General features: G+C 42.7%; 1 protein-coding gene across 3 annotated transcripts in view; it reads left to right on the top strand.

The window, feature by feature from the left end:
• The window catches only part of DVL1 (dishevelled segment polarity protein 1), a 104,686-nt gene that overhangs the window by 55,308 nt on the left and 22,422 nt on the right, over positions 1 to 26,956 (top strand). For all 3 annotated transcript variants that reach the window (XM_055800685.1, XM_055800686.1, XM_055800687.1), the window contains exons 4-5: positions 3,785 to 3,897; positions 21,146 to 21,284. In XM_055800685.1, coding sequence (XP_055656660.1) covers positions 3,785 to 3,897; positions 21,146 to 21,284 — 252 coding nt within the window. The remainder of the gene's footprint in view (positions 1 to 3,784; positions 3,898 to 21,145; positions 21,285 to 26,956) is intronic.

Consider the following 26,956-nt stretch of genomic DNA (forward strand, 5'->3'; position numbering starts at 1 on the left):
CTAGGTAAACCACCTTCCTCCTTTCTCTCTCCCCTGAGCCTTTTTTTCTTTCTTGTTTTAAATTGCAGTAGCGAATGTGGCTTGTGGGGCTTTAGTCTTCTGGACTAAAACTTGTTCTCCCTTAATACCTTTGTTGATTCTTATTGTCACAATTGATTGTCTTAACGTTTTGCCGTGTTCTTGGCTGATGTGGTTTATTTTTTCAATTCAGAGGAGAGCCTTATGATGACCTAAGTTTATTTCCATAACACAGGGCAGAGTATCACACTCAGTTATTATGCATGAAGCCCTTAATTCTGTTTCACTATTAGAATTTCGCTTTAAAACACACCCACTTTAGGTTTAAAGATTTCAAGCGATAAAGAATGTGCCATGTTTTGAAATTGTTTTTCTTGGATAAACAAAGTAAGTTGAGCTGCTCAAGTCTTTCACTGTAAGGCGTGGCTTTCAGAACTTGAATCATGACTGTATTTTCTTCTGATCACTTACGGTTCTCCAGCAATTTTTAAAAATTATGTTTCTTGGGATTTTGGCACGGTGATTGCAGTATTGAGTTCAGTGCCATTTCTGCATACTGTCTCCTTGAATAGTATTTCCATTTAAAGAGCTCAGCCGTGCAACCCTGTAACTTTCGCAACTGTAACTTCAATATTGCTGATACTCACCTGTCACCTCCCCTTGTGTGACTTAGATTCTTTGCTCCTAAATCCCAGAGCTTTTTTTTTTTTTTTTTTTAGATGCTATTCAAACTACCAGAGATGTGTCCTGTCCTGTCTTCCTTCCTCAGTGTTGATTGAGGCCTTATTTACGTAGGAGGCCCCAAATGAGCTAGGTGTTGTATAATTGTACAAACAGAGGTGTTGCTGGACAACAAAGAACAGAAGAGATGAAGCGGACAGGTCAGCAGGCAATACCATCCAAGGGAATGAGATCCTTATCAGAGATGAAGTGGTAATCTCAACTAGCTGCCTGACAGCATTGATAGTTTGCTTCATTACTGATTAAATCCAAAGAAAATTTACTTTTTCTCCTCCCTAAGGAGGGTTCTGAAGTTCATCCTGTATTTCATGCTCCGCTGCTTCTGTGTAGTGGTTGCCAAATCCACGTTCATGCGAATGGGTGAGGCTGCTCCGGGTCAGGTGGTGGAGGTGCAGGAGTGAGTTGAGCATGGTGACCCCTGAGCTACCTTTCTTACACAGCTCTTGGGTACGTGCACTAAAAATGGAACGGAATTGAATTGGCTCAGCAATGAGAGGGGAGAGGAGCCAGCTCTGAGGTTCCTTTTGCACCCTTTGTTAGGGCGTAAGCCACCTTTGGGGGCAGATCTAGCCTTGGAAGCGATTTAGCAGTGGGAAGTGTCAGCGTTCACTAGTATGTCACTAGTGTTCACTAGATGGTGCTGCTGAGATGTCTGGGAGCCTCGCAGGGTGACCTTCGGAGACTGTCACCCTCCGTCCCTTTTCAGTTGTGCTGGACTCGAACAAGAAATGCGAACGTGGCTCGTGACAACACTTACATCCCTGCTTGCATTTTGGTGGCTTCAAATGTGCGGTCAAATGTTTTCTTGAATAACAACCTCGATTTCCCAATTCGTGTGCTGGGCATGTCTGTACATTTCATTAAGGCAAAGAAAGTGCGTGCGTGTGCGGACGCCTTTTCAGCAGCCCTCGTAAAGGTAACGCTATCCAGATGCGCTTACACATATACCAGCACTGGGTCCAACTTCCACAGAAGCCCGTGGCGCCACTTGGTTAGATTGTTGGTAGTTTAATTCCCCACGTAAAATGTGCATGGCAGTGTACTCTGGCCTCCTGGAATTCTAGGAGAAATAAATGAATGACTCTCATGCTTTGGTGTAAGTATAATGATGGCCATTATGCACTCGCTGTGCATAAGTAGGATATGTCAGGCATAAGTAGCAGGTGCAAAGGGCAGATGTGAATTTGGGCTCCTTTTTAAGCGGGTGGTATTTATGGGACAGAGAGAAAGGTTATGACCAGTAACTTTCGAAGGGAAATCTTTCACCACAGAGCATTAGCCCGCAGCAGATCATGCACTATTCTATTTTCAGGAGCTTTAGATCAGTTTCCACAATTTAGTCCATTAAAATGAGCTATGGCCTTTGCCAGCACTGCAAGAGGCTTTTCTTATTTCCTTCCATGTGAGCACTTCAAGGGAGCTTATTAAATGTAAGAATAGCAGAGAAACATAAAACAGATTGAGCCTGAGGGGAAAACTAAATAGCTAAGCTAGTTCTGTTCAGCAGGGGGAAAAAGAGCATCTCCATCTTCCCCTTTGCTCCAGCCAACTCTGCTTTAACATGACTGATATATTTTTTTTTTCCTTCAGCAGAGATCTTGAAACAGATGGCTGCAAATAAGCAGTCATATATATTCACCACTGCTCTTGGTTATCCGACTTGGCTTGTCTATTGGAGTTAGAAGTGAAAGCCAGACTGGTTTGTATGAACTGGGTCCTTCCTTGATGCTTGGAAGTTCAAGAGTATGGAGCTGTCATTGCTGTTTATTTAGATTCATCCCAGAAAGTGGCCCTAACCCACGCAAATTCTCTGCTGCCTCTTCAAAACGTTTTGTTCTGGCTAATTGTAGTGGTGAGAAAGTGACTCTCAGTAAACCCCTTGCAAAAGCAAAGCGGAAGGAATCTGGCCACTGAGATCATCGTTAAGATCTTTCTGCTTTTTGCCCAAAGCTTCCTTGCTCATAGTGGTTCTTCACTGGGATTTACTGGATTCGTATGGTGCTGGCATATCTGTGTAGCTTTCAGTTGAGAACATGAGGAAAGGACCTTGGGTCTATTTGCACATTTCACAGATAGGCGCTTAATTATTTTGAGCTTTACTGTGATTTGCAAGACTTCAACCTTCAAGGTCAGCACTCTGTGTCAAAAGTGGCCACGGTGAGCTGTAGCTTCTGCTCTTTGGCTGTCAGCATGCTGCCTGTTATTGTCAGGAAAATAAACCTGTTCAGGGTGAACAAGCACTTAAGGAAGTGAGCTGAAACACTGGGTTTAGTTTAAAAAAAAAAAAAAAGGAAATTTTGTATTGGGATATTGTAGCAAAGGCAGCTCAATTCCCAGGCTTGAGAATAAGTCCCTGATAAAGCAGGTCATCCGCTGGCGTTACTAGAGGAGCATATACGTACTTGTATTTATGGCTTGGATCTGTGTTCTTCAGAATGAACGTGGGAGAGTTTGGGAGATGCGTAGGAACTTGGGGTGTTTTGGAGGCCACGATGGGTGTTAGGGTCAACAAGTGTTGTTCTTCCAAAAACCAGTGTTATCCGCCTGGTCTTGTGTTAGGCAGGTCTGGTGCAAATTTGTGACATTAAAGCTGTCACGATAGGACTGTGCTGAAATCCCATGTCCTTTGCCAGTGCGTTAGCAGCTAAAGCTGTCTCGTAGGTAGTTGTCATCTCAGCATGTGCTAAAATCATCCTTTTCTTAGCTGGTGTTAGCCTACCAGTAGGCTGGGGTTTTTTTCTATGGAAATTTCATGCAACAGTCTTGTGGCAGCTTTTTCAATGTCGTGATGATACTACTTGTGCAAATAGCACTGTGTCTCACAGTGCTGATATTGAACTGCCTTCACCCTTCGGGTGGTTTTGGGGTGAGCGGAGCAGTCTGGGGGAGCTTGCAGTGCTGCAGCAAGACTGCAGCTAATCTGCTTGATAGTTTTCTGGCTTTTAAACCAACATGACTGCAACCGTTTTTATCAAAAAGAAAAGAAGAGATGACTCCACTGTTTCTTCCTATTTGTTCTCTACAGCCCAAATGCTGCCAGCAGCCGGGATGGCCTGGACAATGAGACAGGAACAGAGTCAGTTATTAGCCACCGGCGAGACAGACATCGACGGAGAAATAGAGAAGGGCATGAGGATGGTGAGTCCTATTGTCATTTTTCTTCTTTTTCATTTAGAGAGAACAATTTTTCTGATAATCTTTCAGAGCAACAACTACTTTCACATCAATCCTGCAGAAGAGAAGTGTGTCTGCCTTCCTGTGTGCTTTCAGGGACTGTTATTGTTTCAATGGAATAATTTGATAATTGCTTTGAAACTCTTTGAAGCTCAGCATTTTCTAAGATGTCAGACATATTACATCTAAGATGTCAGACAGCCTACAGTAAAGTGTCAGAGAGATTCTTTTTGACAATATGCAGAACTTTCTATAGTGTTAGAAGATGATTAGCTTGGAGAGGAATAACGACACCCAATGCTGAGCTCCATACTGTCACAGCTAGGCTGCCTCCATTATTCAAGTTTGCTCATTTAAAGGTAGAACACACTGTGTGATGTGCTGGGAGTCTGCAGGGTAGACAGTTTGAGAGTCTTAGTATTTTAACATTGCAAGATGTGAGCCAAAATACTCTGAAATAATGTAAGTTGATTTCTCTGGGCTTGGATCAGCGGTAGTGTTTTATGCTGGTATAACAACAGCGCATTGGCTCTCAAGATCTTTTTTTGTACATAAATAGACACAAAGGACATATATAAACTACAGAACTTCATCCCTTGCCTCTAGTCTGTACATCAAAGTAAGCTTGTTTTTTTTCATTTGTTGCCAGGCAAGAATTTCTAGGCTTAATTAAGAATTAATAGGTGCCACCCATTGAGTTTAAAATGGTCCAAAATATGGAATACTTAGGCCCAAGAGATGCCATCACAGGCTTCATTCACAGCTCCACCCACTAAAGTATTTGCCTCCAGTTAGAAACCCAGAAGTTATATACTGTGTGTTAGAGGCAGGTGTCTTTTTGTTCATTTAACCCTCCCAACTTGCAACTGACTCAGAGCGAAGGGAAATTACTCAGTGGGTGGAGCAGAGAGCTGTCTTTGCAGGAATCCGACTGCAAATTCCTTTGGGAAATCACAGAAAGAGGCAGAATCTCCTGACAGTGCTGTGTTAAAAACTTGTTATGGGAGGAATGTTAGAAGGTGATTTGGTTTTAACATTGGTTTAAACTTGTGCCAATGCATGTTTTACCGTGGACATCCGTGGCAAAAGAGCTGTTTGTTGCATGTCTAGTCTAGGAACAGAGTCGAGATTGCTCGTCTGCTATTTATTGTTCAAGCGCAGGAGTTTCTGCCTGCTTGTGGTCTGCAACTAATTCATACTTTTCCCTTTAGATGGAGATGGGATAACAATTCCTCCTTCTCATGTCAGCCTAAGCTGTACTCAGGCAAGAACATGTCACTCAGCAATGCTAACATTACCTGTTCTCAAAACAATTTAGGCCTCCTACCTGAAGCAGGCTAAAGGTGTGAGCAAGAGGTGTTTTGTTAATGTGCATAAAGCAGGGATCACTGCTGTATCATTTTGGTCTCATGAAATATATTATTTAATGTCCACAGTGTTTCTGTGCTCAGAATATTTTATTTAAAAACCCGAAACAACCAGTGTGTTATTTTCAGTTGAAAGCACGTCTCCAAATTGCACAGTTCAGCACTATATCCTGAACTGCCACTTAAAAAGATTAAAAAAAGTAAAACAGTCTTCTCCTGGAGAAGGATTTTAAGGCTTCTTCATAACAATGGTCGCATGTTAGCAGAGCCATGCTTTTCTTGAGTCTTCATGTATTATTTGCTTGGGGCACAGTTGGGTGGAAAATGGGAAAAGGGGGAGAGGGGTGGAAGAAGGGCAGGGAGGTTGTGACACCTGGCTCACAGTTACTTCAGGGGCAGAAGCTGTGCGCTCGCTTGTCATTATGAACTAGTGGTAAATCTTCCTTTCCCAGCAGAGAAAAGGAAATGCACTTAGGGTGTTTGATGTTGTCCTGTAGAGACTTGTTTAAATAACACCAAAATTACAGCTCTGGTAGTTCACAGAGAGGCAGGGTGAGGGATCTTCCTTGGAGCGCTGCCTTACTCATAGGTTTGTTCCATAGGTATTATTAGAGTAGCCAAGACATATGTACGGTCCTGCCAGCTCACCAAGCTGTACAGCAACATGTGCCACATAGTGTTTGTAACTGTTTGAGCTTATTAATGGTATAAAGTGAATGACAAAGATTTACCCACCCTGACAATGAGGATATCCCTGGATGTTCTGCAAAGGGCAAGAAGTACCTGTTCCACAAGGAAAAACTGACGAGTGTATTATAGCATTTGTTTCAAACAAGGTGAAGTGAGAGAAGGTGCTAATGAGCCATTTGGGACCTGCATAGGTGTAGACACAGTGAACTAAAACCTGTACAGGTCAAGCAAGCTTGCTCCACTGATCCCCAGTCACTGTGGAACTGGGAGGCTCAACAGAATGAGGTTCTTGCTCTGACTTGGGAAAACCCCAGGGCAGGGACGAGAAGGGAAGCAAAACAGATCTGTTGGGAATGTAGGTAAAATGAAAATATCTCAAAGTAAATGTAAGCAGAAAAGCAGAGTTCTAACTATGCAGAAAAACCTCTCTCCTGTCAGCCTGGTGTTTAGGGATCACTGCCGTTTTCAGAGCATGACACAAGTTTCCTTTTCAGTTGGCTGCTAGTTTTCCCTTAAATGCCCTCCAGCCCCCCACTGCATGGCTCCATCATGAGTAGGAGCGAATTTCATCTTAATCTCCCAAATGGATTTAAATTTCATCTTTTAGAAAGACTAAAATAATACTTGGTAATGAGCTATACAGGTACCATTAGTTGTGGGCAGCCTTTCATTCCTTCTCACTAAGGGTTAGACCCACGGACCTATTTTTGCTCCCCAGTCATTCTACATAGCAGTGGAGTCCTTAAAGCATCATCCCTGTCTTTCTTAAATCACAGATTTTAATTCATAAAAAGACCAGTTTAATGCTCAAATAATTGGTCTATGCAATTTTTTTTTCTTTTTTGGGGGGGGGAGTAATGGTGTGGGAAAGGGGTAGGAATGAGTTGGCAAGAAGCTGAAGGGTTAAGCATTTTTGTGTGTCTGTGCATGAGGACAGTGTATGAACTAAAAAATGTTTATTGCCGACTTGTTTCCTCTTTGTTTTGCAGTGACAGCTATTCAAAATGCTCGCAGGGCAAAGTTTTATATGGAGAGCTCAGAACAGACAGATGCTTTGCCCTGAAAAGCTGATAGTGGAAATAGGCGAGACAAAAGCTGGCAGGGAAAACAGGCATGGGAAAAAGGGAGTTTTCCTCTGTAGCTACTGTTGATACTAGGAAAAAAAAAAAATTTGAACGCCTTAAAGAGTTAAACCAGTTTCTTTGCAATTTCTGTCCTAGCCTCCATTTTAATTTGCACAATTTTTTTTTCCTAATTGTACAACAGACTGGAAAACGTGGGTAGGTCAGTCTGACAGTCGGTGCCTGAACTGCAACAAGTTTCTGACTGAGGCCTTCAGTTTTGGTTTGAGGAGTCTGGGTGTTGGTAAACTAGCCAGATTCTCTGATGGCTGATAATTAAAACTGTGGTATCATGGGCGGATTGTTGACAAATGCTTTGCTTCATTGTTGTAGGATTACTCATCACAGAAAAACTATTTCTGCTGAATTGCTAATGGGCAATTATATTCCTCCATACAGAGGCCATTATAAATATTGATGGCATACTGCAGGCAGAAGATGTGGGACACACCTGGTAGTCTGGCAAAGTTTTTGCACCTCTTTCCATTGAAAATGCAGAAGAATTTTGCAGCAGAGAGGATGTGATTTACTAGACCGGGGTTCCACTCTGATAACAGCACAGGCTAGGGCATTTGCCAGCTCTTCCACCCATTTTCCTTAAATTATTTTAAGACCAGAGGCAATAAATAGCCACTGATGCTCCTATGCTTGTGTCTTCAAAAATATACATACAAAGAGAATGGAATGGGCTGAGGAACATAATGAAACTCCTTCATTCATCGATGTGCGTTTGAGAGTATGTGACATTTCAGATACTAAGAAAATCATAAGGGAAGCTGATCTGGAAAAAAGTTTATGAAAGTGCATTTATAATTTTTGTGGTGAAACGTCTGTCAGAGATAGGGAGAAAAGTGAGAAGGGATGTAGTTTCAAAAGAATTATCACCCTGGATCTTGCTGTGCTTGAGAGGAGGTTTTTAATCTGTCCCATGCCAATGCCTAGAAGCTTTTCTGTGGTAGCGCTGCACAGCTCACGGCATCAGGGAACAGCAGTGGCTCGGATGAATCCTGCCTAGCGTGAGTTTTCCTTTTAAATGGAGAGTGGGAGGAAGGCTGGCCAGGGGGGGCAGTTATCAATGCATCACTAATTTCCTTCCTTACCTACTCTAAATGTCCAAATACACATCAGCAGAGCCTGCTCCCAGCCTCATCAGCCGTGCGATGCTCTTGGTTTTGTTGCTGAGTCTTTCATCACTTAAGCACCTGCTTAACTTTAAGGGAAGTCTACTTAAATCCAAGTGATTTTGGTCAACCTCAGTTACATCGTTGAAGTATGTGCTGAAATTCTGCATCGAACTGAGTGCCTGATAGGTGCTAGGGGAAGCTGCTCTCCGGGCTTTGCTCCTGGACCTGATTTATAGCTGTTTGACGCTGTAAAAAAAGCTTTATGTCATTCCTCTGCCGGGGCTGCGGTTATTTGTGCACCGACCTGTTAACCTGTAGCACGAGTGCTTGCTTATACAGTCTCCAGCTTTTCATCTGTGTTCCTTTTCAGTAAGTTTTAATACACCATTCTCTGCTGCTGGGAACCAGAATGGTGTATGATGTCATGCATGCAAAGCACACACCGCTTATCCACAGATGCTCAGTAAAGCTCGGGAAACCATGAGGGATCGAGAAGCATAGATGTAATTTTTCTCCAGGGAATTGCCTAAGTTTAAATTTGCTGTATTATTCTGATGTTCCAAGCATGGGGTTGCACACCAGAAGTGCAAATTGAAAGAGGTTTTGCTCTGATACTGCTGCTGTATTCTCAGTGAGCTTAATAAAGTGAACTAGCTGAGAAGGATGAGCCCTGTGAGGTAAGCATGGACAAAGCTACTCTGTGTGTGTGTGTGTATATATATCTATATATATGTGTATAAAGGTATAATGATGGTTATATTGTCAAGGCAGCATATGCAGAGAAATGATTTCTTTTTTTAAAGGCTTTGTATCCAAAGAGGCTTTGTATGTGTTGGGGAATACGTCTTCTCCTGATCATCTTTCACACTAATTAGTAGCAAATCTATCCCTGGCATTAGCTTCATCTAAAATTAGTCTGAAAGAGTTGAGCTGTCAGTATGTCAGAGCTTCACTTTCTCTCTTAAAGCAACAAAAGTCCTTGTTGCTTTGGAAAGTTGACAAAGTCCTATTAAGTGAAAGTAGAGTGAGGATCTTAATTAGAAATGTGGGAGGTCTGCCTGGCACATGTTCTTGGGACCCCGTGCTGTGTAGAACAAAGCTCCCATGTCACTTTCCTGAGGAGGAGTGGGAAAGGGGACTGTGGAAGCTCTAATTAGGGAGGTAATTAAGGGACAAGTTTTCTTTGACATTAGAGAATGTTTTATAGCTCCTGCTCGGTTTCTGACAAGCCTGCAGATGTCAAGTGTTGACACTAGTGTTTCAACACTGGGTTTGCTGTGGGGTGAACTTGAGTATTGTGCAGCCAGTTGAAAAATGCTGGATAATGACCTATGCTTTCAGGAGCTCTGAATGTGGACACACTTGTAGGATCCCCACAGGTTTGGGAAGAGGAGCTGTTGCAGATTTCCAGTCCTTGCTGCAGCGTATGTATTCTTTACCATAGTGCATGCCAAGGAATCTGAACAAAAAAAGGGCTGGGACTACAAAGCAATGGCAGCAGGAACTTAAACAGTGGTAGCTGAAAATGCAGTTTGCGACAGTGGTTGCTCTTTAAAGACTCTCTCACGTGTAAACAACTGTGAGGTGGTTGGTGAACCCCTGAAGGTTTGAGGTGCCCAGATGGCCATGCCATGGGATACTGGCAGCGTAGGACTGTGTGCCTGTGAGAGCAGGAACGTCGGTACTGCTCGTAGTCTACCCTATGGCAATGTCTTGGAGCCTTTCTCTGGTTAGGAGGGGTTAGGGGGGCTGTTGAAGGGTTCCAGGGAATTTCAAGCACTGGACAGGTCAGGGTCTAGGGGTATATATAGCATGCATAGCAAGCGTCAAGCAGGAGCAGACATTGTAATACTCATCCTTCCGTGCTTACGTAGCGGAGATTGACCCCTGCACGCAGCAGCGAGCTGCACGGATGGGGTTGCAAGCCTTCATTGAAAAAGTGGTGATGTTTTTCCTGTCCATAACAGGTAGAGACTCTCTGCATCAGTGGTGACTGGAAGCTCTGTTGGTTTTTCTCTTAGCTGGGAGCTTGGCTCTGGCTTCTTCCTGGGACACTGCCACCCTGGTTCCCCGCAGTGGCACAGGACCCTCTTTACAGCCTCCTTGAGCAGATGCTGCTCCGCTCTTTTCCGCTTTCAAGGCTGATTTGCTTTAGCACTTTGATGTGCCTTTGTCCCTCAGGCAGGGCTCGACAGAAGTCAAGGAGGACGTATTTTAACCTCCTAGGCCATGCTTTATTCTAATCTCTGTGAAACATTGAAAGGCTTTTGTCAGACAGTCTCGGTGAACTCTGTCATCCTGTAATGAAGAAACAGGAGCAGGGAGCCAGCAGGGCAGAAAGTCCTGTTATTAGTGGGACAGGCGTTCAACCAGAGCAGAGAATGATTGATTCTTGTTTAGGCTCAGCACTTGGATACATGCAAGCATTTTATGAATAAAACCTTTCTAATCATGGTTTGTGAAAGTACTCACTCAATTCTAATAATGGTTCCCAACCCCCACCCCTCAAACAAATTCTAAATTAGAAAAACTTAGAAAAGGGAATTTTAAATGGGTAGAGAGATTACAAAATCTTGATGGATTTCAATGCACACCTTAATTACACAGCAAACGTTCCCCGTGAATTCAAGTAAGCAAACCTTTCCTGCGAACGCCAATACCTGGTGCTGTTTGGGAGGTATAAAGTGTTGCTAAAACTGAAGTGTATTTGCATACTGGTAAAGCCTGTTCTATCTATTGTAGCAGCGTATAGGAGCTTTTCCATAAAGAAGATTTAGTTCAAACAGGAAACATGTCAAGTTGAACCCATTTTTTCTGTTTAAAATTTAACAGGGAAGATAGAGCTGGAAAAAGGAAAGGGAAAAAATGTAAACTGGAGGCGTTATTAGTATAGTGAGCTCTTCTGATCTAATATATAAACCCGGTGTATTTTAGTTGGAATATCTAGAAATATGGAAGTTGATCTCAGACGTGCATCTTCAGATCTGCAAAATGAGACTACAAACCCTTCTCCTTACCTGTTTGCTCATCCCGGTTCCAGCTGAATCCAGCTGTGCACTGGCTTGTAGGGAAGCAATGAAGGGGACCTTTAACAGCGCTCAAAGAACAATTCACTTCCATTCTTGGTTTATATTGAACAATATGAGAAAAGCCATATAATGAAGTTTTAATTTACACAGGTAGGCTAACACATTGCTAATCAGAAGCCTTAAAAAATATACGTATGTATGTATAATAAGGGTATTTAGTTATTATAATAACAATAACAACAATAATAATATGATGTTTATGTTTGATATAACTAAGTCACTGCAGAGATGTTAAGAATTAAAGAGGAAAGGGGAGGGAAACTGCAGTTAAATACAGGTTTTTCCTTTGTTGGGATCTTTCCTTTGCACCTCTGTAGTGGGACCAAGTTTGTGGCTTGGATGTGACACGCAGAAACAAACTTAGAAATCGCCACCATGTTTCAAAAGGCACTGATTTAAGGTCATTTCCATTTCCTCCTGTAAACCTGTGTTCACAGTGTTTTGGCCATTGCTTTGTCTGTTTGGAATGGGCTTAAAGGTGCCAGCAGATTCCTGCTGATGTGGTATTTAGATCTGAGTGCTGCATTCCAGGTGCAGTCCTGCTGCAGGCAGCAAAATCCCCGTCAGATTGAGTCACGGCAGGCAGACAAAACACACACAGCACTTCCATCACTCATCCATCTCAACTCGTCCGTTTCTTTCAAGCCCCGGCGCAGGCTGCCCAGGGAGGTGGGCGGTGGAGTCACCATCCCTGGAGGTGTCTAAAAACCACATGGATGCGGCGCTCAGGGACATGGTTTGGAGGTGGGCTTGGCAGTGCTGGGGTAATGGTTGGACTTGATGGGCTTAAAGGTCTTTTCCCACCGAAATGAGTCTGTGATTCTATTCTTTGTACCTAACGCCTGTGACGAATCCAAGGACCATTGAAAACACCGTGTAAATCTGTGTCTAGTCCCCTGAGTGGTGTGTGACGCCTGCTGCCGCAATCTGCTTTACACGTGAGCAATTTGCTTTCCTTCCCCATTAGAAGACAGGGATGGGATGGGACAAAGTTTTTGCTTATTCTTTCTGGTGGGTTTCCTGAACCTACAAGACAACCCTAAAAACACGTGCTTTGTGTTTTCTTTGTATACTGGGAACATGATACCCTGCCACTCCAGCTCCCGTGTCAGTAGGACTGTCCTTTTTGTTTTGTTTATTTTTAAAGGACAGCCTTGCTCCCGCTGGAAGAATTTGTCCCAGGTCATTCAAGGAGTAGCTGTAGTTTGCCCACCCCCAAAGGCATCATCCGCAGGGGAGGGTTTTACTTCTGTCAGCAGTTCCCAGTCTCGGTGGAAGGACTCTAAGGTCGGTGCCCACATGCAGCTGAGGTGACGGGGGAGCCCCCAGGCACGATCCCGGGCACGATCCCCACGGCTTTCCCTGCTGCTGCAGCTCCCGGCGCTGTGCCGGGATCGGTGGGGCTGCAGGGGAGCCGGCTGCGCTCTGGACCGGCAGAAAAGCAGGATGATGCTGCCCAGCGGCAGGAGACAGCTCTCGGATGGGGGAAGCATCCCAGGGTGTTCGGCATGACTGAAGATGACCATAGTCTGGGGGAAAAACCAAGGGGAGAGACGATTCCTTCAGCTTTAGAGACAGTGAACTTTTCAAGGAGCAAAGGTACCCTTTCAAAATGCTGTTCCCTATGAAGCATTACAACTTCATGGAGACTTATTAAAAAAAATGGATTCCTTCATACCCAAGTAATCCATAAATAGTGGGACAGTCTCCCAGTCAGATGACAAAACCTGGATGATGTTAGAGGACATTTAGTTTTTGAAGAGCTCAGGTGAAAATCTTGAGCAAATATGGTAAATCTGTTTTAAATCTAGCATTTGTGGTACTAATTTAGCATCTGCAGTAACACCGCATCTGTACTAACACCATATGAGAATTTTAATGTTAAACTTTGCTGCTGTTAATGACACTAAAAGCAAACACTAATTTACACAAAATATCATCATCTTGCTTTTGTCCTAATTCCTTACACTTCTGAGGAACAACTGGGAAGAAAGGCTAACAAAAAACTTTCAGGGAAATGAGGATTTGAAAAATATTTATGATGCAATTGTAATATCACTTGGAAGGATCATCTTTTTAAATGTGCTGTCTTACTAAATTAATGCTGTATTGATTTGGTTGGTGTTTGTCCTGAAGACCCCGTCAAAGGACACGAAACTGTTTCTGTAACGTTTGAACGGCTGAGCCTTGAGTCCTTGTGAAATGGCATGGAAGCTGCAAATGTTCAGAGTTTCTGACGTTTTTGTTCCTTGGTAAGAAGTCAGTAATTCAGCAAACACTGCTGCTGTGCTGCGGGGTGTGAGTACGCACCGGTAACGCCCGGGCAGGTGGGTTGGGGGGTATTTAGGTACAGGAAAGAAAGTTCTATCAGTTGTAAGTCAAGCACAGGTTTCACCAGAACAAACAGAAACTTCTGCTTGGTACCAAGGTGTGCTCCATTCCTGATTCTGCGTGAAGACCTTAAAATACCAGTCTCGGTGAATCTCAGCTAGTACACGTACGAGACCCGACATCAATTTTTATAGCGTGGCTGCCATTTGCCATGTGGCAAACTTCAACTGATTCTGTGAAACTTGTCTGTCTCACCATTGTTGATGATGACACCCATGTTTAGACCTTGTGAACCTTTAGTGTTGCTGCTTTAAGTGGTTTGTGTCCTGACAGAACAATCTGTCTGCCTTAGACTTTCTCCAGAACAAGCAGAGTCGTTCCATCATCAGCATTTACCTTGGGTTGAAGCTGAGAAACATTTTGCTCTTGGTAAAGACGCTAGCAGAAGTATACGGAATTTAATGATGAGAAACACACGTCTGTGCGTGGGGTTTTTTTTTATTATTATTGGTGAAAAATTCCTTCACCTCTGTCTCCAAGAAAGACGAGTGTTATGAGACTGGAAACCCAAGTTTTTAGATCTGAGATACATTTCTGTAGTGCTTTAAAATAAGACATGATTTAAAAGAATCCCCAGATCAGTATAATCTCTAGTAGCCTGACTATACTCTAAAAAGTAATTATGCAAATTCCAAGGGTCTGTTTATGTGTGGTTTATTGGGATAGAGTGTGCTATGTTGTATAACAGGATCCCATTAAAAATGTGGCTGTAAAAGGATTTGGATTTTCAGAACTGATCCGTGAAAAATGTGACTTGTAGCAGCAGATGCGATTACAGAGTGTGCTGTGGAAATGGCAGAGTGGCAACTGGCAAAGTCAATGCAAATTATTTTTGTTCTATTTCCCCAGTCCTTCAAGATACACTGCTTACCAGATGTGCTGCCTCTTGGGCACAGGCCTCCCTGGGATTCTGTCATGGAGGAAGAGCATGCAAAAATACATAGTATTTTTCATAATCTTTGAGTCTTCAGAAATGGAATTTTCCAGTGTCCCAGCAGGAGCCCTCAACTGGCTCTTTTATTCTCTCACACTGTGCGTGAAAAATAACTACTTGTGGGAAGCTCCACGTACATCTGGATACGCTGGTTGGACTTGGACAGAGTGATAGTCACAGTGCACGAAGTGGGCACAGCCTGGGCAGGGAAATGGTCACTCGCACGTTTTTGAAGTGTTTTGGTAGGAGACAGCCACAGCAGGAGAGGCAACAGGAGCTCCGCTCACAGCAGCGTTCCCCTCTGAGACCCGCTCCCAGTAGGAGATATTGTCACAAGTGGTGTCACCACCTGCTGAGGCCACTGGAACCAGTCAGATGTTATCCAGAAGCACAGCCCCGCATGTATCGCTGTAGGTATTAATGTTCATTTCAGCTGAAGTTTCTAAGCAGTCAGTGCCCTTATTTTGTGCAGGGAAACGGAGATAAAAAACTCAGTATAAAAATGAGATGATAAGGACCAGATCTAAAGGGTATGTGAAAGTTTGGGTGGTAATTATTGGGTTTGGGGAGTTTATGTCCATGCTAATGTCCTGTAGCATTGATCCAATCCTCAGCTGGATGCAATCCAGTCTCTTGAATTTGGGTCCTGCCACATCGGACCCGTTGCTCTGAGTATTCCTTGGGATTTATAAGCTGCAGCACAGGTGCTGCCCTTGATTCCTTGGGCACGAGCTCTGTTGCCTTTGCACAGAAATGGGACCGTTGCCAGAAGCCCTCCAGACTGCTGGTGGTCCTGTAGGCTCTCAAGCGAGTCGTACAGCACAGTTTGCAGCGTTCCAGCCATGCGAGTCCTCGGCGTTAGTAGAGCATCCCTGCGGGGACAGGCAGTGGTTCAGACATACCTCATATACAGGCCGTGGCATTGTGTCGAGCTGCAATTTCTTTAGTCTTTGGTTAAACGCAGAAAATGCCCAGGCTGGAGGGGAAAATACCTCTGGAAGCCATTTCCACACCTTGGCTCCCTCTGTATTGCTGGTTGTTCTCTTGGTGCTGGAAAATCCTTGGTGAGCACTAAGCATCACTTGTCTTAAACTGTCTCTTTAGTTTTCTAAACTAAAAAAGGTTTCTAAACTTTTTTGCTTGAGTTGAAAAGCAAATGAGTGAAAGTTTGGTGTTTTCACTGCCAGATGCAGGTGATCTAGTGGTGTAACAGAGGTGCTGTAGAGGTACTGCTGTTTCATTGAAAGGCAGAATGCTAAAAAAGGCACTCCACTGGCATGGTTTTGCACAGCGTGTTCGAGGCAGCCTTCAGCTGGTTGCAAATTTTGTCTGGTCTTTAAATTGTCCTCTGTGTGGAAATTCCTTGCTGAGAACTATAGAGCCTAGAGCATTGATGTGGGCCGTTAATTCTTCGTAATGCTTGTGAACTGGTCAAGTTTCTGTGTGAGAGAAATTATTCATCTAATAATGAAAGAGGAAACTGTTTGAGACTCAGTGTTAGACATGTGATTAGTAGTCCTGGTCCATCTGATAGGAGCACAAGTCCTGGCTTCAAGTTTATAGTCTCTGAAACAACAGCGAACATGTACTTTGGGGAAATGTAAAGTGTAGGATGTTCCGGGAAGCCAAAGAGGTTTCAGCTCCCATCAGTGTAGACTGCAAAATAATCACGGCATGTTGTATGTGCTTGCTGTGCTGTAATCCATGTATCGTAGGTCAAGCAGCAGAAGAAGAGCATTTCTTATAAGAACACACGCAAAATAAGACTTACAAGAACACAGAATGCAGTTAGAAAGCTGGTATTTGAGCCCAGTGCTAAGCAATTAGAGCTGGGGGACACCTTAGTTTATTCTTTAGTGCCATAGATACAAAGTTAAATTTTGAAGGGAGCTTGCTTCAGGTCGGCATGAGAATGGTCTTTCCGGATGCTAGCGGGAAGCAAATTCCGATTTGGAGTTGGGAAGTTTCTTACTAGGAGTGAAAATACACACAACTGCTGAGTGTGGTGTCCAGTAGCTGGAGTCAGGAAAAACAAATCAGGTGAGTTACAGCCAGTTTTATCTGTTGAAGGTATTAGGCAAAGGACTCCGAATTGCAAATTCACTAAAATAGCGATCTGCTCATAGAGGTTTTTAAGGACAAATATTTTCTGAATAAATAGCCCACAGCGGATGAGATGTGACACTTTGAAACATATCTTGGTTTCGTAGCAATCCTTGCTGCCAGCTGTGCAAGGTCTGGGTGAGAGTTTGGAGGCTGCACTTGGTAGATATCTACTTTTAACGGCCCCTGATTGATGACATCCAGAATTCTCAGCAGAGAAGTGAATGCAAAATGGACTTTTAGAGTGGAAGGGGCCACAAGATTGAAAGCTTTTAGACCACCCACTTGGAATGGAATGAAGGATCTACATTGTCTACCAGTCATGACCTGCAGTGGGAAAGCCAGGACTGGTGATTTCTGGTGGGCACTTCAGACAACCCACCTATTGATATCCAGAGGCACCCTCCCACCCTCCCCAGCTGCATAAACAGACTAGTTTTGCAGAGAAAGATGACAAAATCATGCTGGCAACTTTCTTTCTGGGCTGTATACTTAATAATAATCAAAGCCAAACGTAAATAAAAGATCTTTGATGAGAGAAGCATGCTGCCCAAATTTGCTTCCTATTTATACCAGCTAAATGTGGATAAAATCCAAGTCATTGTTTTCTGTAATCTGCTACCCCCCAGTCAGAGCTGGGATAGCTGCTTCTGACAGGGGCTTGTTTTTAATAGCAGGGCTCTGTTTAATGTCGGCTTCCCCAGATGAAATCAGCATTTTCACCCAACATTGATGTGATTACTTTTGTAAGTTGCAAGTGAGGAGTAGCAGAGGAAGGCAGGAAAAACAAGCACAGTTAAAAAAAAAATATGGTTTTTTTCAAGTGGAGAAATGTAAGTCAGTTTTCTCCATGGCTGATGTTCTGACTTCCATCTGTCCTAGCTTTTATAACACTCCTCTATGAAAAATAAAAATTTTAAACCGGGAAGGAACAAAGATAATAAATTTGTTGTAAATTGTGTGCTAGCTAGCTAATTTCTAAGATTTGCTGTTGCTTCTTATTGAAGTCAGAAAAGAGATGTCAGTGGAAGCCAGACTATCGAGTAATCAGCAACCAACTCGAAGTTGCTTGGGACTGTGTGGGATTTTCATTAGGTGAGTGTCCGTTATAACTCAGAATCACCAGCACTGCCCCAAACCATGCTCTACGTATGTCCCCCACCTTTTTTCTGGTTGCTGTTCCCTCTTCAGGAAAACCGTGCAGACCTTGTGTGTTCTAGTGGTCCATCGCAGTGATCTGTTGGTGATGATGTCCTCGCAAGCCAGCAATTCCTCCTGAAATCAGGCTTAAAGGTGCTGTGTGTTTAGGAGGGATGCAGGGGGTTCATGTGATGAGAGCATGGGATGCTTTGGTTCCTTGAAAGTTATCTGGCTGTTGGTGCCAGTGTCAGTCGTTAGCCATTCCAGTACTGTTTCCAATGAATGCATATTTAGATTATGCAATCTGTTGGAATAAGAGGCTTTAATTCACTCCACGGTTTCTGATGTTTCACTGCGTAGAAACGAAAAATAAATGGGAAGGTGGCTGGGCTTGGTTTTGTGGTTAAACTGAGGCTGAAGAGATTGTGTTGAATTTGTCCAGTGCTGTGATTGTCAGCCAGGTTTCCAGATCAAATGAAATATTTTGGACTCTAGGCTGCACTACATAAAGACCTAAAACCAGACTTGTAACACACAAAAAGGAGGGATTTTAATTGTTGAAGTCTGTGATGTTCTCTTTAGCCTTAAAAGACAGAACTCTGTCTAAAGCCTATTAATTTGCTGAAAAGCGCTGTTTTCTCAGGTTTAGAATTTGGATGTCTTTTTGTCTTTTCCCTTCTTTTTTTTCCCATTTTTGTTGTGGATGAAAGCGACTTACGAAAAAAAAAAAATTAAAGCCTGGACGAGTAGCCAGGATTGGACATTGAGGGACTCTGTAATTCATGGATTACTTGACCTTGACTCTCAAAGGTCCAAGTTGCCTGTTCCTGATGAGAAGAAACAATGCAGAGTAGTCTTCACCTCCTCAGTAACGATGCCATCAACAGCTGCATCTGTTCCTACGCTGTCTGGTTGAGAGAGGTGTTCGTGCCAGCTTTAGGAGTAAAATTGGGCCAGCCTCTGTTTCTGTTTATCTGGATACATCTGGCATATGCAAGCATAGCTGGCTGCTCCTTAGATTTTAGTGTAAAGGCAGAGCTAGGAGACTGTTCCAGTGTGGATGTGGGATTCCTGAAGGTACTTGATGTTCACCTGATCATCTGTGGTACCGGCTGAAGCACGTTAATAGTCAGCGTCCACTTTATATTGGACTGTAGAGTTTGAGGAAACCGATGAATAAAAAAGCCTTTAAATGCTTTTTTCCCCACTGTTCTCTGAAGAGCTGTCATTCTGCAGTCGTGAGATGCTGTTGACAAGCTGATGAATAGTTTTTCAGTGCGATCTGGTTTTACCACCCGGTACTGGGAGCACATTAGGGTAGTCGTGATGGCCACATTCTGGGAGGAGAGGATTTCTGTACTGTAGAACACGTGGCCTAAAAAGCTCTGGCAAATGCTGTTCTGTTGGTTTTACACACGGGGCGGTGGGAGATGGCAATGCTAGGGGTCAGGGACTCTGGAGGCAGAGTCTGGAACCGAAACCCGGTAAGCTTCATTTTTTTAACACCACCCAGCCTTTGGCTTGGAGGCAGCTCCTGGAGGACAGCAGTGGGTCCCTGCCTCACCGTTGCTAGCATGTGCTGGTTTTGGAAGAGGATTCATAGCCTGAAGAACCGGTACCATCTCGGCTGCCCTTCAGCGTACGGCAGGATGAAAAACCAGTATCAGTTCCGGGAAGGGAGATGAAGGGTTGGTACTGTTCAGGTGCTCTTCCAACCAAAGCTTGGTGCTGTTGCAGGGGGGAAGGGGCTTTGGTTTTGCTTTGTGACTTGGAAGAAGGTTTGGTCATCTTGAGGGAGCCATCTTAAGTGTTTTCACACCTATTTTGTGTGCTGGTAGAGGTGTCTGGAAGATGGGTGATCAAACGGGATATGGAAGTGACGTAGCAGGAGAATTTGTTACAGCCTTACTCAGTTATTTCACTTTGGAGATAAATTTATGGTTTAGATTCAGAAGAGATCTTACAGATGTCTGTTACCTTTTACAGAATCTCTTCAAATCCTGTATGGACATAAATAATTAGGCCCATGTTCCTCAGGCAGGAAGAAAACAAATCAGGTTTGGGTTTTTTTATCTCACTGCTGAGCATTTTGAAACAGAGGAGCGAAGGCTAGCCACGGTGGGCTTCATAGCCAGGTGTTTAGGGTGGCTCTTGGTTTTTCAAACCATGGTACTGTAGTAGTTAGCAAGAGCTATCAATTAACTTTGGATGTGTACAGTTGCCCAGCATCATATACAATTCCTGCTGCAGACATTCCTCCTTTATGAAGGTTTTCTATTCTGTAATTGAAGAGCAGATCCTTTGGACAGGGGAGGGAAGTGTGAGTCTGGAGAGTGCGTTTTAAAATATCAGTCTGTCTGTGAAGCCTGATATGTTTATTTCTTCACCAGGTGCCTTATCAAGCAGAGCCTTTCTTGTTTCAGGGAAAGGAATATTCTTGGCAAAAATAGAGCACTTAGAGATTCTGAGTCTTCTAATGAGAGGTCATTGAAAGGAAGCAGGCAGAGGAGTTTGCTTTGCAGAGGAAAATCCATAAAACATCTCTAGAAAAAGATGAATCACCGCTGCCTTCAAGTAAATGGCGTTCTCACTGTGGGGGTGATCAGGAATGTTTGTGTGTCTGACAACATTGGCACAGCCAGGGATTAGTAAGAAATTGTTCTGAAGCATCTTACGCATGTGGAATGGTCAGGACAATGTGACTTTGATATAGCTGTACTGCCCAGACAGGCTGGTGAGGGTTTGGGAACAGGAACGCGTAGCACTGCTCAAGGGAAAGGTGGTTTTATTGGTGAGATATTCATAGAATTCATCAAGTCATGTTGTTTAATGTTTTCTGTGCTGCTAAGCCTATCCGTAGCAAACTCAAATTGTGTTATCTGCTGCTTTTCCAACATCTTCATAGGTACCTTCCTATTGACATCAACTTCTCATGGCCATTCTAACTGATGTTCTGGTACCATTATAGTGCTTGTTCATGCCTGCTACTTCTGCCTCGATCTGTTTATGGCTTGCCCATGAACAGAGCCACAGAGAAATGGAAAAAGGTAGGTAGGCAGGCAGGCCAGCCAGGGCAGTAGGCTTTCCAGCCATTGAATGACATCAGGTTCTGCAAAGAGCTTGCTTTTGGCACAGGGATGCTCCTGCAGAGTTGTCTGCAGCTGTCAGTGTGATTGTCGTGCTGCTCACTGTGCCACTTCTTCCTTGCTCTTCCTCTTTGCCTGGTAATACTCCGTTTGTTTTGTTTTTACAGTCCCTCGGATCAATGGCCATCCGAAACTGGACAGACACCGCGAGCACCCTCCTGGTTATGACAGCTCTTCTACCATGATGAGCAGCGAGCTGGAATCCAGCAGCTTCATTGACTCTGATGATGATGACAACACAAGCAGGTAGGGCATGGGCATAGCAAGTGAGCTGTTAAATACTATTTGCATCAATTTCCCAGCCACTTGACTATTTCCAGGCTTTCCTGAAACACACTGACTGGTCAGATGAGAAGATTTATATCTTCTCTTCCCTGCCCCCCTCCCCCCTTTTTCTTTCCCTTTTAAAATTTTCTTTTCTTTTCTGTTTCTGCTACATATGGTTTGAGCACCGATAATTCATCCATAACATCATGTTGTATATAATTACTGCTCTGAGAAGCAAGCTAAGTTATTGGGATCACTGTCCAAGCTGCCTATAGCCACTGTTCCAATTAAGAGAAAAATTTTGTTCCTGTTCTTTCCTTTTAATAGCAAGAATGATCACATTTTAAGATCAAAGCAATGTGCAACTGTACCTATTTATGAAGTAATGGTGTGAATATTGTAACAAAATACCTTCAGCATAGATTCCTAATAAGTATGCACTTCATTAATGCTGAATTGCAAAGGAATTCCTATGTAATTGCATAGTCTAAGACCTATGAGCAGTACAGGAATTCATCAAAGTTAATGCTTTTGCAAAGGCAGGCTGTGATGCCATATATTTATGACTTAATTATTTTTTCCTTTTGTGCGGACAGAGAGAATGTGAATTATTCCTTGCTTTTTACAGAAAAACTCTCCATTTCAAGACATCCTTGTTAACCTCTAAAGATATTTCCGTTGTTCTGTAAGCCAATAAATTTCTCAGATTCAAAACACTTGTTTTTAAAGATGTAAAATCAGTCAAAACTGGTATTCTTCCCTTTCCTGGCTGCAGTGACAGCATTTGAATGGAGTCTCTAGAGCTGTTGTCCATCCAAATGAGCTATGAAAACCCATTATGGATTTCTGTTAATTGTTAGAGAACAAGATTACAGATATCTGGTGGTTCATAGAGACCTGTAGCTAAAACAAATAAGGTGCAACGTGATATTCTTAGATTCTAGGTAGAATGGGAACAGCAAAGAACAGCTAGTCCTGGAGATACTTAAACATTTGCTGTGTTTACAAGCAGGTTATTAGCTGATTGAACTCAGTGGATCTATTTGGGCTTGCAGTTAGTCATAGCTTAAACACCTGTTGAAGAACAGCAGTTCCTTCAAATTCTGTTTACAGGCTGGGTGTTTCCAAAGGCTTGAAAGGGTAACTAAAAGAACATTTAAGATTTGGTCCTGAATTAGTTTAAAGAACCTATTTTGCAGTTACGGTGAAGTTGCCAACACCTGAAGACACAGAAAATTAGCCTTTTGGATGCTTTGTACTTCACCTGGATGTTCATGTGCATAAAGGGTTGGCAAGATCAGTAGTTAACCTGAATGCACTCTGAGCCTTCCTAAAGCCTTTAGGGCTTCTAACCCTCCTTCCCTCCCTAAAAAAATCAATCCCACAAGAACAACAACCCTGCAGCTGGTTTTGTTGCTTGTAAATAAATTAATAATTTCCATGGCAGCAAGATATGCGGTAGGGCAGGATTAGCACAGTCAGGGTGGCCACTGAAGCACATTATACTAGCCCAGGCTAAACCTTTCGATATTTAATAAAGTAAAGCTTCCTGCGTCTGACCTGAGAAGAAAGAGACTCTTCGAAGCTGCTGCGCAGGGTTTTTTTTTTTTCCTTTCTAGGCTAGGGCAGAAGCTTTTGGCACACAGAATAGCTGCCAGGCCAGCTAGTCAGGAAGAACAACTAAATGGAATGCTCCAAGGTATGCTGTTGTGTTAGGGTGATGATGTTCTCCAGCAGATGAGAGATTGTGCTGGCAGGGAGAAGTTTACTTCAGAGGCAAATACAGGCAAATAGAAGATGGAGCAATGCTCCAGAACTGCTGGAGCCAGCGGCCTGGGGAAAGAGAGGTTGGAGGGGGTAAGTTTGTTTAATAACAGCTGATGAACACTGGTATCAGAACCTGCCTTGTAAAGGAGATTGTATGTGGAGGAGGCCACTGAGAGAAGAAATCGGATGTAAAGGATGCTGCTGTCTTGGAAGCAAAGAGGCTGTAAGGTTGAGGATGCTTTTCTAAGAGTGTGTGTTTGACATTGGTTTGTTTTATTTTAGCTTGGAGCAGTGCAACACAGTTGGTTCGTTTCCAGTCCAAGGAAGCTCTGTTGCATTTAGTTAGAGAGAAAGAATATTTTTTTTTTCTTTCAGTGAATTCATTTTTTTCAGAGATATTACCTGACAGTACAGAACCCTTCAAGCAGTGAGTGCGATAACTTATTTCCTTTGTTTTCAAAGTATACTAGAATTGAACTTTAGTGTTATTTGCAGGTAGGTGGTATTTTGGGTACAGATTGTAGGGAGCTCATGGTGAACTTTACAGTAAGAGTCTGATTTCTGTCTTCTGTTAAGAAAATAAAGGTCCAGCAGATATGTCATCTGTAGCTGTAGGATTATTGTCAGCAGCTTGTGATTAGTATTCTTAGTTCAATATAACTAAAATAATTCATTGCAAAAAAATGCAGGTTTTTTTGCAGAATTTTTGTTTCGCATTTAAGAAATTAGCATTAGTTCTTTTTAAACTATATAGATAAGGTTTCTTTAACAAGTTGTTAGCTTTTTTTTTCCCTTTTGTTTCTTTAACAAATTGCTACCTTTTTTTTTCCTTATTTTGGGGAATGTAGATTGGATAAATTATTATTCTTCTTGGTAAAAGTCTTTTCTGTGGGATTTACTAGCCCTTCCGTTAGAAGTGTTTTGTTAGAAGTTAGAAGGGGTTTGGCCAGTGGCTAGTGCAGGAAACGGGTAGTTATGATTCCAGATTTGTTTTTCATCTCTGTGCTTGTCCCAAAAGCTCAAATATGCCCTCTTGTTTTGTCCATCAAATTGTAATAATAACAACTTTTACTCATTTCTAGGGATACTTCACGGATCAAAATATTACTCCTCATTAGAACAGGTTTGAGCTGCTATTTAGTATCCAGGTACTCCTGGAGTACGAGAGATGCAGTGTTTATGAATGATTCAGCAAGGATGTATTAAAACTCTGGATTTAAAAGAAATAACAGGAAGAGATGATGAAGTGTACCATAGCCACAGAAAAATAGATGCAGGCTTGACTCCTTGTTAAGAAATTGCAGAGACCGTAAAACCTGATGTTTACAAATACGCTTTCACACAATGTGGGAGTCTTGCAGAAGAAGCTGTCTTGCTTTCTACTTACATATAGGTTTGTTAAGGCAACTTAAGTCATTGTGCAGCTTCCCCCAAGAAGGGATGAAACCCCAGAGTTGAGCGAGCTCTCTGTGTATGGTTTCTCCGGTGTAATAAGTAACATTTTTCTAAATTTATCTGTATAGAAGTCAATGTGTAAGCACACAAAAATGTTTCTGCAGTGCCTTCTGATCATCAGTTTTGTGCAACTAATGTGGGAGGCTGTTTCAGCTCAAGTAGTTACTTCTCTGACATATTGTCTGTCCTTTTGACCTAAACCCGAACTGTGGCTTTTCTAAAGAACTGATTTCCATTCTTCCAATCTAATGTTGAGTAGAATGAAAAAAAAAAAAAATACTGTGGGAAGGAACTTAATTTCTTACGTATTATCATCTATTTAGAGATTTAGAAAAGTTTAGAGATTTGCCAGTAAACTCTAGTTTTGCTGTTTTAATTTAAACTATATTTAATTTTAAATTTAATTTAAAAGAAAAATTCAAAATGTTCACTGCTTACAGAGGAATCCAAATTTGCGGTCATGTATTGAAATGGAATGAATATTCCAAAGTAGTCTCACCCCCAGGTTGTCAAAGTAAATAGGGACGGCGAAAGTGAAGAAGGAACAAGATGCTGATACTAGTATCAGCTAATTGTTCACACCTTCATCACCTCATCACTGCCTGCTTTCTGCAGTGTACTTAGGCTTTTCTTCTTTTTTTTTTCCAGCCCATCTTTTTGAACTCATTGCTGCTATATCGCTCTAAAGATAGCAATGAAAGTATTATGTCCCGTACTTGATGGTAGATTAAAACATCTCTTCTAAGGAGTCAGAGAGCAATCTGGTTTTCTAGCTATGCTCAGTGCTGGCAAAAGGTATTTTTGCCCAGTCCAATTTTAGAAAATGAGACTAAAAGTTGGGTATAATAGTTCTTTGTTTTTCTGAGCAACAGCGTATTGATGGGCTCGAGAGCAGGAGGGAGGAATTGGCATAGCCAGTCACCCCTGGCAGTCAGCTCTTATGTGCTGGCTGTGATCAGGAAAAATATTGACAGAGGAAGCATACTAACACGCACTGGAAGGTACTTTTAAGTAGCTTGCTTCTTAGGATGTGAAGTGCCATGACATAGCACCAGATTATTGCCAAGACTGCTTGAGACAAAGAAATTCAGTGAACTGTCTGCTGAACCTCTACTGTTCCTATCCCTCATTTCCCTAACTTGCTATCCAGATAAAATACCTGTTGTCTGGAAAGTGGAAGGAAGATCTTTGCCACTGGGTGAATTCCCTTCGCGGTCTCCTGCTGCAGGCAGGTTGACTGGCAGTATAGTTTTTCTCTCCATTTTCTTTCTTTGCTCTGTGAACATTGCTAACTTAAAATTGTTTCATACAGCAGGCAATGTTTAGCCGGAGGCATTGCCCCTTTCAGGGATGTAGCAATGGGAAACCGAATAAATGAAATGATGCGTATGGATTTAATGAATTCTCTTTATCCACAGTAACCATTAGAGGATGCCATTCTAAAAAGGTTGGTGACAGGAGGTATTGCATACTCCTTAAGTGATGCACACTGGGATAAAGTCAAAAATACGATATGGCAGTAGGTGAAGTATGTGTGTAAACAATGAAAATCAATTGCCTGGATGCTGTGAATGACTTCAAGGTGTGATTATAGCAGCCAAAAAGACAGATAAAATTTTAAGCTTTTTTTCCCTTTCTCTTATGGACTAGCTCAGCTGTCTCCAAAACTAGCAGGGAGGAGAGTCTGTAAGCGGGGGGTTGTCTGCAGACTGGAGTGCTGAATTCATACTCTTATCAGTGGAAGAAGGGCACTCACATCTCTCTCATAGTCGTTGAAGGTATCTTGTTGCTTGACTTGTGTTTATGCAGAAAAGTTCCCCCAGGTTTTTTTGCCTCTCTTCTTTTTGCTGCCCTTCTCAAAGAGCAGGCAGGCTCACTGTGATGTGGGCAACATGCCTTGCCTTTCTTCCCATTCTCCTAAAGTGGTGCGTGCTAGAAAGTTTTAGCTGAATCCTACTAATGAGACATAGAGAAGAAGAGGAGAATGAAATCAGAGAGGAAATAGAAAGAGGGAGAACATTGGGACTAAAACGTAAGATGTACGATCTTTGCCAGTACTTTCAAGAAGAGTGGTGAATGTTGAACAAGCCCAGTTTTGGGAACCCTGCTCTGAGAGACCTCTTTATTTTTCCTTTTGAAACGGTGAAGCCTCAGAAAACCAGGAGCTGTGAGCTGTTTCCATAGATAAAGAATTAGCAACGTTTTGATCTTTTTTGAAAATACCACCTCTTGGCTCTTTAAATTAATTTGCCTTGCTGGGAGGGGAAAAAAGGAGTGTGTGAGGTTAACATGCCTGAAATAGTTTGGTGAACTCAAAGGGATTGTAAAGAGATTCAAACCCTCGAAGCAGTTCCATCAGCACTAATATTCAGCTCCGTTTGCTTGAGTAAAACACACCTGCTTTATGCAAGATGGGTTTCCCGGTGTGG

This window comes from Falco peregrinus, chromosome 3, assembly GCF_023634155.1.
Source record: "Falco peregrinus isolate bFalPer1 chromosome 3, bFalPer1.pri, whole genome shotgun sequence".
NCBI classification, from domain to species: Eukaryota; Metazoa; Chordata; class Aves; order Falconiformes; family Falconidae; genus Falco; species Falco peregrinus.